The sequence below is a fragment of the Polypterus senegalus genome, chromosome 5 (genome assembly GCF_016835505.1).
Source record: "Polypterus senegalus isolate Bchr_013 chromosome 5, ASM1683550v1, whole genome shotgun sequence".
Classification (NCBI taxonomy): domain Eukaryota; kingdom Metazoa; phylum Chordata; class Cladistia; order Polypteriformes; family Polypteridae; genus Polypterus; species Polypterus senegalus.
This window is the reverse complement of record NC_053158.1, coordinates 175,677,630-175,694,934: the sequence shown is the minus strand read 5'-3', so window position 1 is coordinate 175,694,934 and position 17,305 is coordinate 175,677,630. Positions and strand designations below refer to the sequence as shown.

Below are 17,305 nucleotides of genomic sequence, written 5' to 3'. Positions count from 1 at the left end.
GGCTTCACTGATAAGGGCTAAGCTGCAGACAGCTTGGCATGGTGCCTTATGACTACTTGAAATAAAAGTACAGGTCCTTAACAATTAATTCTTGCATAGTTTAAAACTGGTTTAATATAGTCTTCTGTAACTTTATTATTATTATTATTCATCAAGAGGCACAAACATATAAACTTAAATATACCTTTATCCTATATGTATACAAGCTGAATGAAAGCTTGCCTATAGTGTTCCCATAATTAAACCTTGAATCCTTAGAGAATCTTGTTTAATTTATTTCAGGCAGAAGATCCAGCACTGGTGTTCCTAAAACAAAATCTTGCTGCTTGTTAGCTCACCTCCTTTAAAGAACACAACATCCTTGATTTACAGAAATTCAAAACAAAGCAAGTAAAAGAGCAGGCAGGCAGCTCTTTTATGCTAAAATCATAAATAACTCCTTCATGGTCTAAGACTAATTGTAATCCTTACTATTTTAACGTGCACCAGGATATACTATAATTCTTATTTTCATATATGCTCATGATTCTCTTCGAATCTATGCAAATCATCAACTTTAAGAATATACTTTTCTGTACTCTCTGAAAGGATATTGCGGTAAAGACTCGTCTGCTCTGTATAACGATAAGTTGCTCACCATAGTTACGGTATCAAATGAGGATGCTGCCAGGTTGTGTCAGGTAAGTAAACAGGGAGAACAATTTTTAAAAAAATAAATAATTATTACTAACACATACACTTTAAGGTTATAAACAATTGTTCCTTAAGTTGAAGAATTAATCCACACAGAACAAACCTACAAATGTAATTTGACAGTTAATCTTCCATCAGCTGGAATGGCAACTGATAAAGACTGTACTGGATGTTTGCCAAAGCACTTAACCACTAAGATTTAGTCGCCTATGGACAATACGGTACCAGAGTGGGCACAGTGAAAGTGAAATCTTGTAAAAATATAATAAGATAAAATTGGAGTGTGAAAAACTTAAAAGGAGATGGTGTTGTCATCTGTCTAGTTCATTTCAAAATCAGGTTATTCATAATAGCTTTATTGTACTATAACTCCACAATTTATTTATCTATCTTCTATGCTTTTAGTCCTTGTTTATAACTGTATGTTCTTAGAAATCTCTATAATTTGTTTAACATGTTATAGACAGTATACTAGGATTCTTTTCAGTTACCTTTCTATATTGTGCAATTGGTGGTCCGAGAATCAAATGTTTTGAACTGGTTCCTATTGAACCCTCTGGAGTTCACTTCCAAGAGCTCTCTGAAAGTGCATTTAACAAAGCCATTATGTTGTAGCATGTTTTATCACTTAGTGCTATTCTTTATTGTAGTTGCTCCTTTAGTCAATATCATTACGACAAAGCATTACTATATTGATATACTTACTGTATTTACAGCATAAGCCTTTTTTCTGCACACATTTTGACTCTTTTTTGCTCATTTTCAAGGGCTCAGCAATTGCATTGCAATTTGGCTTCTGATTTGCCATGCTTTTGGCTGACTTTATCTCAAAAACTAGATTCATGCTTATTTGCAGATGCAGATAATTTATTATAGAGAGTTCAGGTAGATTTGCTAAAATACTCATTTTAATGAAAAGCTCAGGTTGTAATATTTGTAGTCTTTCAAATACTTCATCACCATAAGTTTCAACCTTTATCCTTAGTAAAATATATATCTTGGCATCCACTTGTTTTCTAAGAGTAGCAGTAGATTTACTTAGGATTTCTTATAGCCTCCCTGTTTATGTAAACACAATTGTATTTTAATTAGTCAAGTTTCAGTTCTTTAGATATGTAGTCGTACTACATCAGATGAGTTAATCATATGCAGCCAGCCCTTTAATATTGCTTAGAGGATACTTGGTAGTTTTTATCATTCCTGTTCATAAAATACACTGGCACCTGAAAATATCGGCACGGCAGTTATTGTAACATTCCACTTCTTCAGCTCTTCAGTATTTCAGGAGCCTTTTCTCCCCCCAGTTTTTTGCTGCTAGGTTTGACTGAATGTCTTAATATTTACAATGTAATATAAACAAATGTGTAAAAACTACCTTGCTTTCCATGAGGTCCAAGTACCTGCTTTATTTTAGACCCAGAAATGCTGGTAGCAAACCATTAGTGCTCCTACTTGTTGCCTAAGTGCTGCTGCACCTTACCAACATCTTTCACCTTATGAGTAATAATTCCATGTGGCTTCTCCACACAGGAGAGCATTAAACATTGTTTAGTGTAGTGCTGCCACTCTCAACGATATTCGTATTCAAGCAGTGTACAGAAAACAATCAATTATCAATTAAATAACCTTTTATATGTTAAAAATTGACATAACTAAATGTTAAGCTTGAGTACAAGATTTTTTTCATTAAAATGCTGCATTCTGCTCTCTTCTACTGTTACCCTTTGTCTTACTGCTTGTTAAAAAGGTAACTGCACAGCCAACTTTCTCCTGGATAATAGAAACCTTTTATACAACAAAAAAGGGTCAAGTTTAGCTTTAATTTAAATTACTTGTCTGTAATTGTGATTGGGACCAGGTCAGCTTTAACTTTTCATTAATTCGGCTTCCTGTTTTATTCTCCTATCAAATATCTGAAGTCCAATCTTAGCCTATCACATTTTGAAACATCCTAAGTGAATGTATTATGCAAATAAGAAGCTTTCTGTGTAACCGACAGTCTGAGCTGTCAGTAGATGGGCATGTTTCTTTGTGTTTGCTGAAGGATTACACAGCATTACTAAGCAGATGCTCTGCAGTCTTACATACTGCTGTTGTAGAAAATGTCTCCTTCATGTATCTTTATGAGAATAGAAGTTTGGAAGTAATTTTGTTGTGTTTGTGTGTTATGGGAAATTTTGTAGTTTGGTTGTGAACATTCATAAGGGTCATTCATAGCATTACACAAACTGTCTTTTTTTTTTTTTTTTGCATGTAAAGAGTTTTAAATGTATCTGAGTTTGCCTTATTATTTAAACAGATAGCTGGAATTATGTACAGCCTGCATACATCCTTTTCCAAAATAATAAGCTGACAAGGCACACAGCTATACGCATTTTGTAGTTAGCCGTAGCTCATGTTGTGGCATTGTGGTATCAGGAGAGTCTTGGATGACACCTAAATGTCTCTTTTTAGTTGTTCCTGAATAGATGGTATGCAGATTTAGTGTCAACATCAGCAGACCACTGCATTTTCTTTTAAAGTGAAATGCTCTCAAACCACTGACACCTTTCCATGCTTTTGTTGGGACCCTCATTGATACTGAAACCCTCTCATTTTATCCCATCCCAAAGTGCTTGTTTTGAATTGATTGTTCAGGCCATTGGAGTAAACTGAAGTCATTGACTTTTTTGTGGAACTAGCTTGCAATAATGTGTACTATTTAACAAAAGAGTTGACTGTGGCATTAATCGATGCACATAATGAGCAACACAGCTTATGTATGTGATGGCATTTATATAATTCTCAGTTGGTATTAAGAGGCCTTATGTGGTCCAGAAAAACATTCTTCATACCTTTATATATCCTCCAAAAGTCTGAACTAATGATACAAGGAAAGATCCATAGGTAAATGCTTTGTATTCAGATCAGCTCCATGCCTTGTGCTGCTTCCAGGAGTTTCTTGGAACGCATAACCATTTGATAGTCATGTGTCGAGATGAGCCAGGCAAATGAGGACACACATATTCAGCAAGGGGTTGGTGCAGTAGTGCCATCAGCTTTTAAACAGTGTCCAAACAGTGCAGTTCAAAAATGATCTTCAATAAATAAATAATCGATTAAAATTAGGTGAACATGGAGGTTAAAACCAATCCATAAAAACAAGGTTAAAACACATGGCAGGAAACAGTTGTAAAAACTCAAAATCCAAAGGTGCATTCCGTGATGGTCCAGGGTGGGTCTTCACTTTCCTTGACACTTATGGTAACTTCTTTAACCCTAAACCGTCGGTAGTCATAGACTGAGATGAGCCAGGCAAATGAAAACATACCCATGCTGCATGGGTTTGGTGTACTGTATGTACCAAGTGCTTTTATTTAAAATCAACAAAAACAAAACAATGTTCAAAAAGTGCAATGTGTCAGTTCTTCTGTATAAATAAATAGTCCATAAAACCACTGATAACTATGTGGAGGTTAAAAAGTCATAATAAATAAATCCAATGAAATGTAGATAAAATCCAGATATAGTTCATTCAGACATATGAGCACCAATGCCTCCTTCTACAACCTGACGTGACTTGTCTTTTTCTATCTTGACCTTGCAGCCAGAGGAGCCACATACCGACAGGTTCAGCCAACCGTAAATACCTGGCTCAGGTCCCCATTGCCAGTCTTTAGGCTTACATGAGGCTCCACGCCGAGCTGCACACATATCTCCCACCACCAGTCCCTTGGTATCTGAGGGAGGCACCACATAATGAGCGTCTCATACTCCTCAGCATTGCTCCATAAGAGCACCCTGTCTTCAGCCCCAGTCTCCTCTTCCTGAGACTCGCACCTGATCATCTGCCTCCATTCCTCTTTACCATTGGCTTTCCCAGTCCTGTCTCTCACTCTCTTTTTCTTTCACCTCAGATGTCTCCCTTTCAATCTTTCTGTCCCTTATCTCGTACTTCTCCCTCTCTGAGGTACATGGCATGATTGGGTGCAGATGTTACCCTGCCGCCCACTCAAAGTGTTACTAAGGCACCACTCGCATTTGCACATGAGTGTACAATCAGCCAATCGCTGCAGTCAACCCCGAAGTGGCACTGCCATGAGCACACCAACACCTGATCCTGCATGCTCTCAGAAGATGATTATTTAAAAACCTGCATGGCCCCACAGACCATTCATCACACATCCTTCTCCAATCTCACCATCTCCTCTACTTAGCCCAAATTGGATCCTGCAGTCAGAGGAGATGTTCTTTCGACAGGCACAGCCATCCTTTAACCTGGCTCAGACCCCCTACTGCTGTCTGACTCCCACTGCCATTCCTTGGCCTTACACAAGAGCCCTTCTGAGCAACAATTCACCATGGCTTCAGTCATATTCTCCTTCTCAGGGTTCTCTACCCAGCTGCCTGCCTCCTCACTAGCATTCGCTGCTGTCACCCAATCCTGCTGTCTCCATCCTTCTTCCTGTTAATTTCTATCTCTTCTTTTTTCTTCTTTGATCCTCTTAATCATTTCCCCTGATCCTTAACCCCCAGTTCTCTGTTGTACAGGCTGGATTTTCACTGGCCTATTGGGTACAGGAGTGGTATTCTGCCTACTCTGAGGTGTGAATGAGGCACCTGACTAACCCACTCACATTTGCGCGTGAATGCGTGATCAGCCAAGTACCCCAATCAACCCTTTAGCCTGCACAAGTCAGGTCTCGATTATTTACTTAAAAATCGACATGGGCCACATATCACAGTTTACAACTCTGAACCTACCATCTGTATGTCACAGCAGAAACTGTGATTCATCACACCAGATGACATTTATCCAGATTTCTGTCTCACAGTGTTGGTGATCAGGTGTCCAGTGTAGATTTGTCTTCTGTTCTTTACTGATAAATTTATAAACTTGATATGGACATTTGCTTCAGTGACCCATGTGCTTCAAGGTCCAGTGTGTTGTGTTTCCAGACGTGTCCTTCTTCAACTTGTTGAATCTGAGTTATTTCTATTAGCTTGAAAAGTTAGAGTTATTCTCCTCTGACTTTTGTCACTAACAATATACTTTTGCCCATACAGCTATTGCTCTTTACATCAATTTTTTTAATATATTTATTGCACCATTCTCTGTAAACTCTAGAGCAGTGGTCAGTAACCTGTGGCTCATGAGCCACATTCTACTTTTTGACTGGATGGCTGCCTTTCTCCTGAAAACGATATACACATTCACATTTTCATGTCTTAACATATTATTTGATAATACTTGTGTAAAAGTATTTTATTTATTGTGTAATATTATTTTTCATTAGGTGCTGTATTTCTATAGCTATATGTGAATCAGGCGATCCATCGCGCACCTCTGTTTTGTTTTACATCTACACCCTCCTCAAACTCACTTTGTTCGACAAGATTACATCTTCAGTCAAATCATAATAATAAATAATAATAGATTTTATTTATAACACACTTTTCATTGACAAGATCTCAAAGTGCTACAACAAAAGCAATAACCACAAAATTTAAAAGTTTAAAAGACTAGATTAAATCAACAATCTTAGCAATTGTATGCTTTCCTAAATAAAAAAGTCTTCCAATTTGCTTTAAAAATGTCCAGGTTTTGTGTAGTTCTTAGTTCAACAGGGAGCTGATTCCAGAGCTGTGGGGCAGCAGAGCAAAAAGCTCGACCCCCATAGTACGGAGCTTAGTAAGGGGAGTATGAAGCTGCATGCTGCCAGATGATCTGAGGATCCAATTGGAAGTTTGTAAGTGAATCAAATCCTGAAGGTAAGAAGGTGCCTGGCCGTAGATACATCTGTGGGTCAGTAGAAGAATTTTGTACTCAATCCGGAAGGAAACAGGGAGCCAATGAAGTGATTTGAGGATGGGAGTAATATGTTCGAATTTCCTTACTCTTAGTAGGATTCTTGCACCACTATTTTGGATATATTGAAGCTTTTGTATGTCCTTGGTATGAATTCCCGCAAAAAGTCCATTGCAGTAGTCCAGCATTGAGGAGATAAAGGCATGGACAAGTTTCTCTGCATCTGGGATGGTTAATAGGGGGCGAAGTTTGGAAATTTTTCGTAGATGGTAAAACGATGCCTTACACACATGTTTTATGTGGTCACTGAAGGTCAACTGTGGATCAAACCGAACCCCCAGATTAGTGACTGCAGAAGAAAGAGTAATGACCTGGCTGTCAAAAGTGAACTGGAGTATTGGAAAAGAACGAATCTGGTGGGGGGTGCCAACAAGGAGTCCCTCAGTTTTATTGCTATTCAGCTGTAGAAAATTGCTGTTCATCCAAGCCTTTATCTCCTCCAGGCATGTAGTAAGGCGTAATGTGGCCTCTGAAGGGTTTGGGGCAGTTTTAATGTAAAGCTGCGTGTCGTCGGCATAACAATGAAAAGATAGTCCGTGTTTGGCAATGACATGCCCAAGAGGTAACATATAAATAGTGAAAAGAATAGGACCAAGAACTGACCCCTGCGGGACCCCACATAAAACAGTTGACAATCTGGAGGAGCAATCTCCCAACGAGACCTGTTCAGTCCTGCCAGACAGGTAGGACTGGAACCACCGTAATGCAGTTCCGAGAGTCCAGCTGTGTAATGAAGACGATCCAGGAGGATGGAATGATCAACTGTATCGAAGGCCGCTGACAAGTCCAGAAGAATAAGCAGGGATGGTGAGCCTGCATCAGCTGCCATCAGTAAATTATTTGTCACCCGGAGCAGTGCTGTTTCCGTGCTGTGGGTTGAACGAAAGCCTGACTGGAACTTTTCAAACAGGTTATTACATGTAAGATGACTCTGGAGTTGAAGGGCAACTGTCTTTTCTATAATCTTTGACAAAACGTCAGGTTTGAGATGGGCCTGTAGTTTGCAAGAACCTCAGGATCTAATGAGGACTTCTTCAGCAGTGGGCGGATGACAGCTGCTTTGAGAGATGGTGGCATATGGCCTGTTTGTAGCGAGAGATTGACTAACTTTGTAATAGTTGGACTGAAAATGTGGATAAATGACTTAAGCAGAACTGTCGGAATAGGATCCAATGTGCAGGATGATGGTTTCATTCCTTGCACAATTCCACCAATGTAGCTGCTGGAAACCTCCGTGAAATGTGTGAAAGATGACACATTCCCAGCTGATGGATTTGAAGCAGGCATAGGCGGAACATGTGGTCCAGGCATTAAGGAGCGAATGTTATAGATTTTTGATCTAAAGAAGTCAATAAAGCTGTTACAATGCTCCTTAGTAACTGGCGTTGAGAAAGATGGCTGCTGTGGTTCCATAAGTTGATTTATTGTAGCAAACAACTACTTTAAGATTCCCATATTTTTTTTTATCTGATTTGAATAAAATTGGCCTTGCACATCTTTTAGGGACTTGGAATAGGCCTTTTGATGGTCACGAAATGCAAGCTTATGGACAGTGAGTCCAGTCTTCCTATAGTTGCGCTCCAAAGCACGTCCTGCCCTCTTGATTTGGCGTAGCTCTGGTGTATACCAGGGAGCAGAGCGTACAAACATAACTTCACGTGTCCTGATAGGGGCATGGAGGTCAAACACACTGCTCAAGGATGTATTATAATGATCAACTAGCTCATCTACCGTTGTAACCGCTGGACAGGGAATTTGTTTGAATCATATGCTCTCCAGAGTTTTCTTCAGTACTCGAGATTGGATGTACCTTCAACATTTATTGGGGCTCCTAATTTTTTCAAATACTTTTTGTGGTTAATCTTTACCATGCCTTACCAGGTCATCATAAACAGTATTGTATTTTCTCATATTAACAAAATATAGCCGGCTGAGTTTGGAGTGGTGAGTACATTTTGCACTGCTTGCTCAGTACAGTTAAAGTAGTGAAGTGGAGAGTGAAGGGCAAATGACTGCAGAGATGTACAGAAGAAAGGGGGGGGTGGGGTGGGGATGAAGACTGTCACTACAGAACTGAACAATGTTGTAATATTAGTCACCTTTGCGCCGTTATGCGTCCAAGTAATTTAAAACTGAGACGAACAACTCTATGGGTCTTCTAACATGTTTCAATCACAATGAAAAGTTCTCCAATAACAAAAAATCAAATCTTGAATGTCACTTTTTAACGAGTGACGCATTTAAAAAAAAAAAAGCATTTGGAGAAGAAAGAATAAAGCAAAATATGCAAAGTGAAAATATCTCTGATGCAATTTTGGAATTTTCAACTGTTAGGGAAATTGACATTAAGAAATTGGTATCTTATCACTACAAAGGGGGCACCCAGTAATGACAGTTAAAAATAAAGGCTTTGTTACCCTCTTCAAAGAAAACTACTTTTATTTTCAGAAGACTTGAAAAATGGAAATCTGTTTCTTTTCAAAACTTAAAAAAACATCTGGAAACTACTGGAAGTGTCATTGATAGCAAGTTCTTTCTGGCAACTATTACAAAAATGCATGATTCATTTACTGGTTGCTTCAAAGATTTCAAAAATGAAAAGTCAACTCTTTCATTTGTGACAAAACCACTTGTGGCAAATGTCAATCAATTGATTTTTTGCCTTTTCCAACAGTTGACAGAGCTCAGTTTGAACTACATCTGACAGACTTGAAAAGCAAAGATTTGTTGTCTTTGAAATTTACATCTTTACAAGTGGAACTAGAAAACCTGGAAAGAGAAAATGCGACTTTAGCCATGAATTACAAATGGACAGCACTTTTGAATTTTTGAAATGTGGAACAGCCTTACAAGATATTATTGTCAACTCAAAATGGTATTGTTTGGAATTTTGATGATTTTTGGGTCCACTTATTCTTGTGAATAGACATTCTCCAACAGGAATGATATTGAATACAAGCTAAGAAGTCAGCTTAATGATGTAAACTTGAAATCATGTTTAAAATTGAAGACTTCCAACTAGTCACTGAACATGAAAGAAGTCTGTGCAGAAATGCAGTGTCAGAAGTCTCATTAAATTGTTTTTCTTTATTTCCTATAAGTACTTGAAGTTTTTTTTTTGTGTTAATTCATATATACCCATATCACATTAAAAAATCTTATCTCAAACACTCTTCTCTACCCATTGCAGCTCTTTGTAAATCTTGGGTCAAACATTTAGGATAAAATGGCTCTTTGCTTTAAAAAGGTTGCCGACCCCTGTTTAGCACATGAACATTTTGTGAGGGCAACTATTTGTATAATGTTGAAATGACAATATATACATGTAGCACCAAAAATTATACTATGATTAAAGTTACTTATTATACATGCCTTGCCTACTAAATGTTTGTTTGAACATCAACAAGTTGAAGTCATATTATTGGTTGTTTTAAATAGAAGGTTTATACATAAATAGGAGCAACTAACAAAGTGGCTACAGAATGAATATTTTAGGTGTCTACTTTAAGATTCTTAAAATATAAGATTAACACCTGGTCTGAGTAATTTCTGAGTGGATTTGGTTAATCCATAAATGCGAACATTAATTTTATTTTAATTCTTTTCATTTTTATTACTATTTAATTTAATATTGTTTCTTTGTATCAGTATACAGCTGCTGGATTATGTGAATTTCCCCTTGGGATTAATAAAGTATCTATCTATCTATCTATCTATCTATCTATCTATCTATCTATCTATCTATCTATCTATCTATCTATCTATCTATCTATCTATCTATCTATCTATCTAATTGTATGTTCCTCATCTTTGGTTTTCATTTGGTGTTTAAAGAGTAACTCTCTATATAAATCTGAACTTTTTGTTAATGTAAACAGTCATTTAATTCAATTTGTTTCTGACACCAAAGGTGAAAAATTACAATCCTTCAAAAGCTGATTGGGTGCCTAGCTCAAAATTATATTTTCTTTTTTTTTTTTTTTATTTATTTATTAATTTTATTACAATCAATACATAGCAATCAAGTTTTAACAAAAAAAAAAAAAAAAAAAATCAAAATTATATTTTCAAAAAAGGAATAGTATATAAGTGGTTTTACCTTTACTTGTGCTACTTTATTCTTTGGCTTAATTCTTAAATGTATTACACCCTAGCCTGTCCCATACATATTAAGATGGTGCACTCAATTTGAACTTGTATATCACATATATCATTTGAAAATTAAGCAAAACAGAATTTTTATATAGAATAGAATAGAATGCAATAAAATATAAACCTTATATTGTTATTGTAAAAAAGATTACAATGAAATTATGAGTGCCGCCCCAGCTGGGAAAAAAAGTACAACACATAATACACAGAAGAAGAACAACATAAAAATAATAAAATATAAAAAATATATTCCACTAAAGGATGAAGAACAACATAAAAATAATAAAATATAAAAAATATATTCCACTAAAGGATATTGGACATTTAGCCCAATTTATATATAACAGTATATTATATGTAAAATGCATAATTAAAAAGAAATGAGTTTAAAAAAATCAAACCAGTAGTAATCGAATAAATAATAAATAATACAATTTCAGTGGGGAGTAGCTGCATGAGGGCAGCAGTAGTATGTATGATTCTATTTTTCAGCACTGACCAAATATTGTTTAACCTGCTTTAATTTGCTTATTTTTGTTCAGTATATTTATGGCCGATGGAAAGAAACTGTTTCTAAAACTGTCGGTCTGTGCTTTCAAAGATCTATAATGCCGACCAGAGGGCAACAGTTCAAACAGGTGCTGACCAGGGTGTGAAGGATCCTTAAAGATATTTGTGGCTCTGGTGAGAGTGGGAGCAGGCAATGTCTTCCAGGGTGGGCAGATAGCAGCCTGTGATTTTTTTGTGCTGAGTTTATGACTCCCTGGAGAGCTGTGTTGTCTTTTGCCATGCATCTGACAAATCATACTGTGATACAGCATGCTATGTCTCAATAGTTGAATAGTGCCATCTCTAAGACTGCATTTCTCTCTCTCTCTCTCTCTCTCTCTCTGTCTCTTTTGATACATTATAATTAATAATGAGTATTTTCCATACAAATGTCACAAAAATACAGTATGTGGAGTGCCACCCAGGTCAGCCATACTACCTTACCTTGTACTCAGACTAAGCCATTGGAGTTAGACATATTTGTTGTCATTCTTGTCATTCATCTATTGGATGGCAATGCTTTATATATTATGTGGCTTTGCTAATGATGATGGTGGCATGAAAGACAAAGAAGTCACACTAGAATGTGGGTTGCAGTGAAGTCTCCAGTGGTACTAAGTTTGTTATAAAAAAATGAATATGTATCGTACAGCACAATTTTTACAAAGTTGTAAAAGATATGGCTCCCTCCTTTTCACGTCTCTATCATTTGTTTCAGAGAAATTGGAGCATTTGGAATAACTGAAGTGTTTGTAAGAGTGGCATTGAATTTTGACAAGGATACCCAACCACTGTTAATTTTGGCTTTGGAATTTTGGATAAGTCACTAAAGTTACTACACCGTCTATTTCTGGAATAAATCTTACATCCTTACCTCAATAGTCATTTTAGTTAGAAGGAGAGGAAGCAAAAGATTATTTTTCTTTTTTGGCTCTCAGCCGGGATGCAGCTAGAAGAGAGACCACTCAACCCTTATCGTTCTTTTTATATTGTATTGATCAAGTTATTTGCTTCATTGCTGCTGGCCACTGAAATTAAATAGTTCAGATACTCCTTACTTTGTTATTAATTTTTTAAGTGCAAGTTTACATCTGGGACATTTAAGCCTTATAAAGTCATAAGAATATCGAAAAGCTTAGGACTACTTGTAACAATCTGAACTAAATACTAGGTTTAGTGAAGCTGTCCCAAACAAGCCCATAAGACTGCTTGCTGCTAATCTAGATTATGACTATTCCTTTTCATAGAGGACATAAAATGATGCAAAAGAGAAGTGGTATAATCATATCATCTCATAATCATATAAAAGGTAACAAAAACAATGTAACAGCCTATTGAAGTGGTTAAGGTATTGGACTGTAAACCCAAGATTACCTCTTCAGTCACCATCATTGACTCACTGTGTTATCTCAAGGATGTCAACTGACCTTCTGTAGTGCTTATATATAAAAATAATAAAAAAGAACATTTTTGTAGGGCTATTCTTTGGTTCTAAACATAGTCACTTTTGGTTTCATTTTTGTTTTCTAATGTTAAAGACTGAGACTCTAAACTAAACAGGGATCCAAATACATTCTTTTTGTTTTTCAGCTTTGCTTTGGTTGCAGTGAGGTTTTGATAATAGCCTTGGCATTCTCATTGACTAGAATTTGTTTAAACTTCTTGTTAGGCACTTTCCTCGTTTAAACATCTGGTTTATAACCACAGTCAGTTTAGACTGCGGCTGGATTTACAGATATGTTTTTCCTCGCCTTTTCCATTCCAAATATCGTATTGCAGTTAAGGCAGCTTACTTTACTTCATTGTATTGCTTTACTTCATCAAAACAAAAAAAAATATGGTTGACATGTTAGTACAATGGTTTGTGCAAATGCCTAATAGCCTCCTAACCAGCTTTGAACTATAGCCAAATGGGTCTTACTGTGGAGCTTTTTAGGTTCTTAACTCATTCCTTTGGATTTTTTATCTAGGCATTCCAATTTCCTACCAATTTCAATACTGGTGGATGTTGAATTAAAACTCTAAGTTGCCTTTGTATGTTTGAATACCCTGTAAAGTATTTTTTAGCCCTACATCTAAAGATTTGAAAGTTAGATTAGTTGAATGACTGGCACTATGATTGTGGACTCCTGTCTTGAAAATTTAGAATAGGTGGCTTGTGTATAAAGAAATAAATGTGGTGATAATGCATATACTAGGGTACTGGACTGTTTCATTTCAGCTTTTCAATTTGTGACACCAAATAGACAAAGGTTTTTGGTTTAATGGTTTGTGTATGGCTTTTTTTTCAGCTAACTTTTATAAGGAAGAGGAAGCCAAAGACCCCCTGCTATGTGGAAATGGAAGCGACGCTGGGTAAGACGTTGTTTTTTCTATCCTTTTTTAACCTTTGTTGGTGCTGTGTGTCAGGGATGTGACAATGCCATATGTATTACTGATAAGTTTAGAATTAATTGCACCTTTTGAGTCCTTTTCTTAGTTACACTGATGCTGTAGCATTACCCTTCTTTTATAATAGAATACTATATGTATTTATAATAATTTTCATTAGATTTCTGAAGTATTGTTTTTGGGACAAAGCAATCAAAGTGGTTTGGTTTAAGGATACACTGAAGGTTAATGAATGAATTAGAATTATATTACTGGGACATGAGTTTCAAATGATTTGCTTAGTAATGCCATAATTGTTCAATGGCTACGAGAGAATGACAACCCCTTGTGCAGTGTGAAAAATGGTAAACTAGTTGTTGACTACTCGTCACTTCTTGAATAACTCAGTGGCTTATAAAGTCTTGAAAAATATACTTTAAAGAGTAAAAAAAAAAAGCAACTAGACAGATCTGTGTATATTTCACAAATAGGACAAATAAGGAAAGGGTGTTATAGGTGTTAGGAGTTTGAAATGGGAACTGGTATAGCATAGTATTACAATATTTTTCCTTGTAATGATTAATCAATACAATGATTAATTGATGTGCATAAGCACAAATATCTGCCTTATTCAACATTAGAAATGAAATTCATAACTTTCTATAGACTGTTCCCAGTGGAAGAATAGAAAAATGTAATAAATTAAACAGAATTTATAATAACTTAATATGTTAGAAATGGAAAAGACAAAGATTTTAAAGCTTTAGAGGCAGATACTGTGGCTGTTGCTTCCCTTGAGGCAGAAAGACAGGGAGAGAGAAGTACAAGCAAAATTAGCTTTCTAGGATCCAAGCCAAGGGGGATAGATGGTATAAGTTTAAACTTAACAGGTACCCCCCTTGTACCCCATTGTAATACAAATTTTATCTGTGGACTTTGTTGACTCCTCACTCTCTGAAATTTGTTACATTTACATCAACGTCTGCTTATTTGAATGGGGCAGTCTATAAACCTCATCGCTGTTTGTAGGTGGTGGGTACAGGTGGGTGGACACTGGAAGTGACATCACCAGTGGTATAGCCTTCAATGTTCCAGTCTGCAAAGGGAGAAACAGAAAAGGTATTAGCACACAGCTCCAACCCCATGAGTGGGGGGGGAATATAAATCGAGAGAGACTTTAAGTTGTCCTGTATGAACACGTGACCCCTTCTCTGTCTTAAAGCAGAGTTGGGACAGACTTTGTTACTACACCTTCTACACTCTAGAACAGGGATGTCGCACTCCAGTCCTGGAGGGCTGCAGTGACTGCAGGTTTTCATTCAAACCATCTTCATCCTTAGTGACTAGTTTTTGCTGCTAACTAACTTCTTTTGCCTTTGTTTTAATTAACTTGATTCAAACCCCTAAGTTCTTTATTTTTCCTTAATGAGGAGCCAAACAATAATGAGACACAAAACAAGCGGCCACATCACCAGCTAACCACATTATCTGAACATAAAGAAAGGTGCGGGCCTCAGTAAGGTTGATTCTCAGGTCACCAAAACATCTTGACGGTGTTCTTAGAAAAAAAAGAAAATCAACAGTTTTTGAAATGTGTGCTGTGGCTGAATTAAGTAATTGGTTTAATGCATGCATTAAATATATACTGCTCAAAAGAATTAAAGGAACACTTTTTAATCAGAGTATAGCATAAAGTCAATGAAACTTATGGGATATTAATCTGGTCAGTTAAGTAGCAGAGGGGTTGTTAATCAGTTTCAGCTGCTGTGGTGTTAATGAAATTAACAACAGATGCACTAGAGGGGCAACAATGAGATGACACCCAAAACAGGAATGGTTTAACAGGTGGAGGCCACTGACATTTTTCCCTCCTCATCTTTTCTGACTGTTTCTTCACTAGTTTTGCATTTGGCTACAGTCAGTGTCACTACTGGTAGCATGAGGCGATACCTGGACCCTACAGAGGTTGCACAGGTAGTCCAACTTCTCCAGGATGCCACATCAATATGTGTCATTGCCAGAAGGTTTGCTGTGTCTCCCTGCACAGTCTCAAGGGCATGGAGGAGATTCTAGGAGACAAGCAGTTACTCTAGGAGAGCTGGAGAGGGCCATAGAAGGTCCATAATCCATCAGCAGGACCAGTATCTGCTCCTTTGGGCAAGGAGGAACAGGATGAGCACTGCCAGAGCCCTACAAAATGACCTCCAGCAGGCCACTAGTGTGAATGTCTCTGACCAAACAACCAGAAAGACTTCATGAGGGTGACCCAAGGGCCCCATGTCCTCTAATGGGCCCTGAGCTCACTGCCCATCAGCATGCAGCTCGATTGGCATTCGCCATAGAATACCAGAATTGGCAGATGCACCACTGGTGCCCTGTGCTTTTTACAGATGAGAGCAGGTTCACCCTGAGCACGTGACAGAAGTGAAAGGGTCTGGAGAAGCCATGGAGAACATTATGCTGCCTGAGCAGTTTGGTGGTGGGTTAATGATTGTCTGGGGAGGCATATCCATGGAGGGTCACACAGACCGCTACAGGCTTGACAAAGGCACCTTGGCTGCCATTAGGTATCAGGATGAAATCCTTGGACCCATTGTCAGACCCTATGCTGGTACAGTGGCTCCTGGTGCACGACAATTCCTGGCCTCATGTGGTGAGAGTATGCAGGCAGTTCCTGGAGGATGAAGGAATTGATACCATTGACTGGCCACCACACTTTCCTGACCTAAATCCAAAAGAACACCTCTGGGACATTATGTTTTGGTCCATCCAATGCCACCAGGTTGCACCTCAGACTGTCCAGGAGCTCAGTGATGCCCTGGTCCAGATCTGGGAGGAGATCCCCCACAACACCATCTGTCATCTCATTAGAAGCATGCACCAATGTTGTCAGGCATGTATACAAGAACACAGGGGCCATACAAAGTGCTGCGTACAATTTTGAGTTGCTGCAATTAAATTTTGGCCAAATGGACTAGCCTGCCACATAATTTTTTCACTCTGATTTTTAGGGCATCTTTGAATTCAGGGCTCTGTAGGTTGATGATTTTCATTTCCATCAAACGATGTGGCATCCTTTTGTTCCTAACACATTACCCAGTCTGTATCAGTATAGATATCCAGGAGGATTTCTTTTTCCCATTGAGATCTGATGTGTTTTCAAAGTGTTCCTTTAATTTTTTTGAGCAGTTTATATATATAAGGTTAAGCATGCAGAAAAAAATACTTAACACTAGAATTACCAAAGCCTTTTTAAAAAAACTCGTAAATCCAGCCCACCTGAAATTCCTTTCGCACCTCTCCGTCAACGTCTTTTGCCTTGTAAATGTGTCGACCAACACAAGCTGCAAGCAGCTTGCAATACCACCCGCCCCTCCCAAAAAAACCACAGAAGGGGCAAAAAGTTCTATCTTGGAGTGAAGTACTGGAGTTTTAGAGGGTAAATAAATATATCATTATTTGGAACACATGCAATTCATGTGTATTCCGTGTCTACAGCAATCTATGTAAACACATCGTTAAAACAGCTTTTTTCATGTTTTAGTAATGAATTACAAAATGTAGACATGAACTGTATAATGTGTTAAGTCCAAATATCAAATAAATTCTTTCACAAAAGATGCAAGTGTAATATGACAGCTTCCATGGTGTAGCGGTAAGAACTGCTGCCTTGTAATCAAGAGGCTGTGGGTT

At 37.5% G+C, this 17,305-nt stretch overlaps 1 protein-coding gene across 3 annotated transcripts in view; it reads left to right on the top strand.

Moving 5' to 3' along the window:
* The window catches only part of scn5lab (sodium channel, voltage gated, type V-like, alpha b), a 719,364-nt gene that overhangs the window by 190,115 nt on the left and 511,944 nt on the right, over positions 1-17,305 (top strand). For all 3 annotated transcript variants that reach the window (XM_039753644.1, XM_039753645.1, XM_039753646.1), the window contains exon 8: positions 13,534-13,597. In XM_039753644.1, coding sequence (XP_039609578.1) covers positions 13,534-13,597 — 64 coding nt within the window. The remainder of the gene's footprint in view (positions 1-13,533; positions 13,598-17,305) is intronic.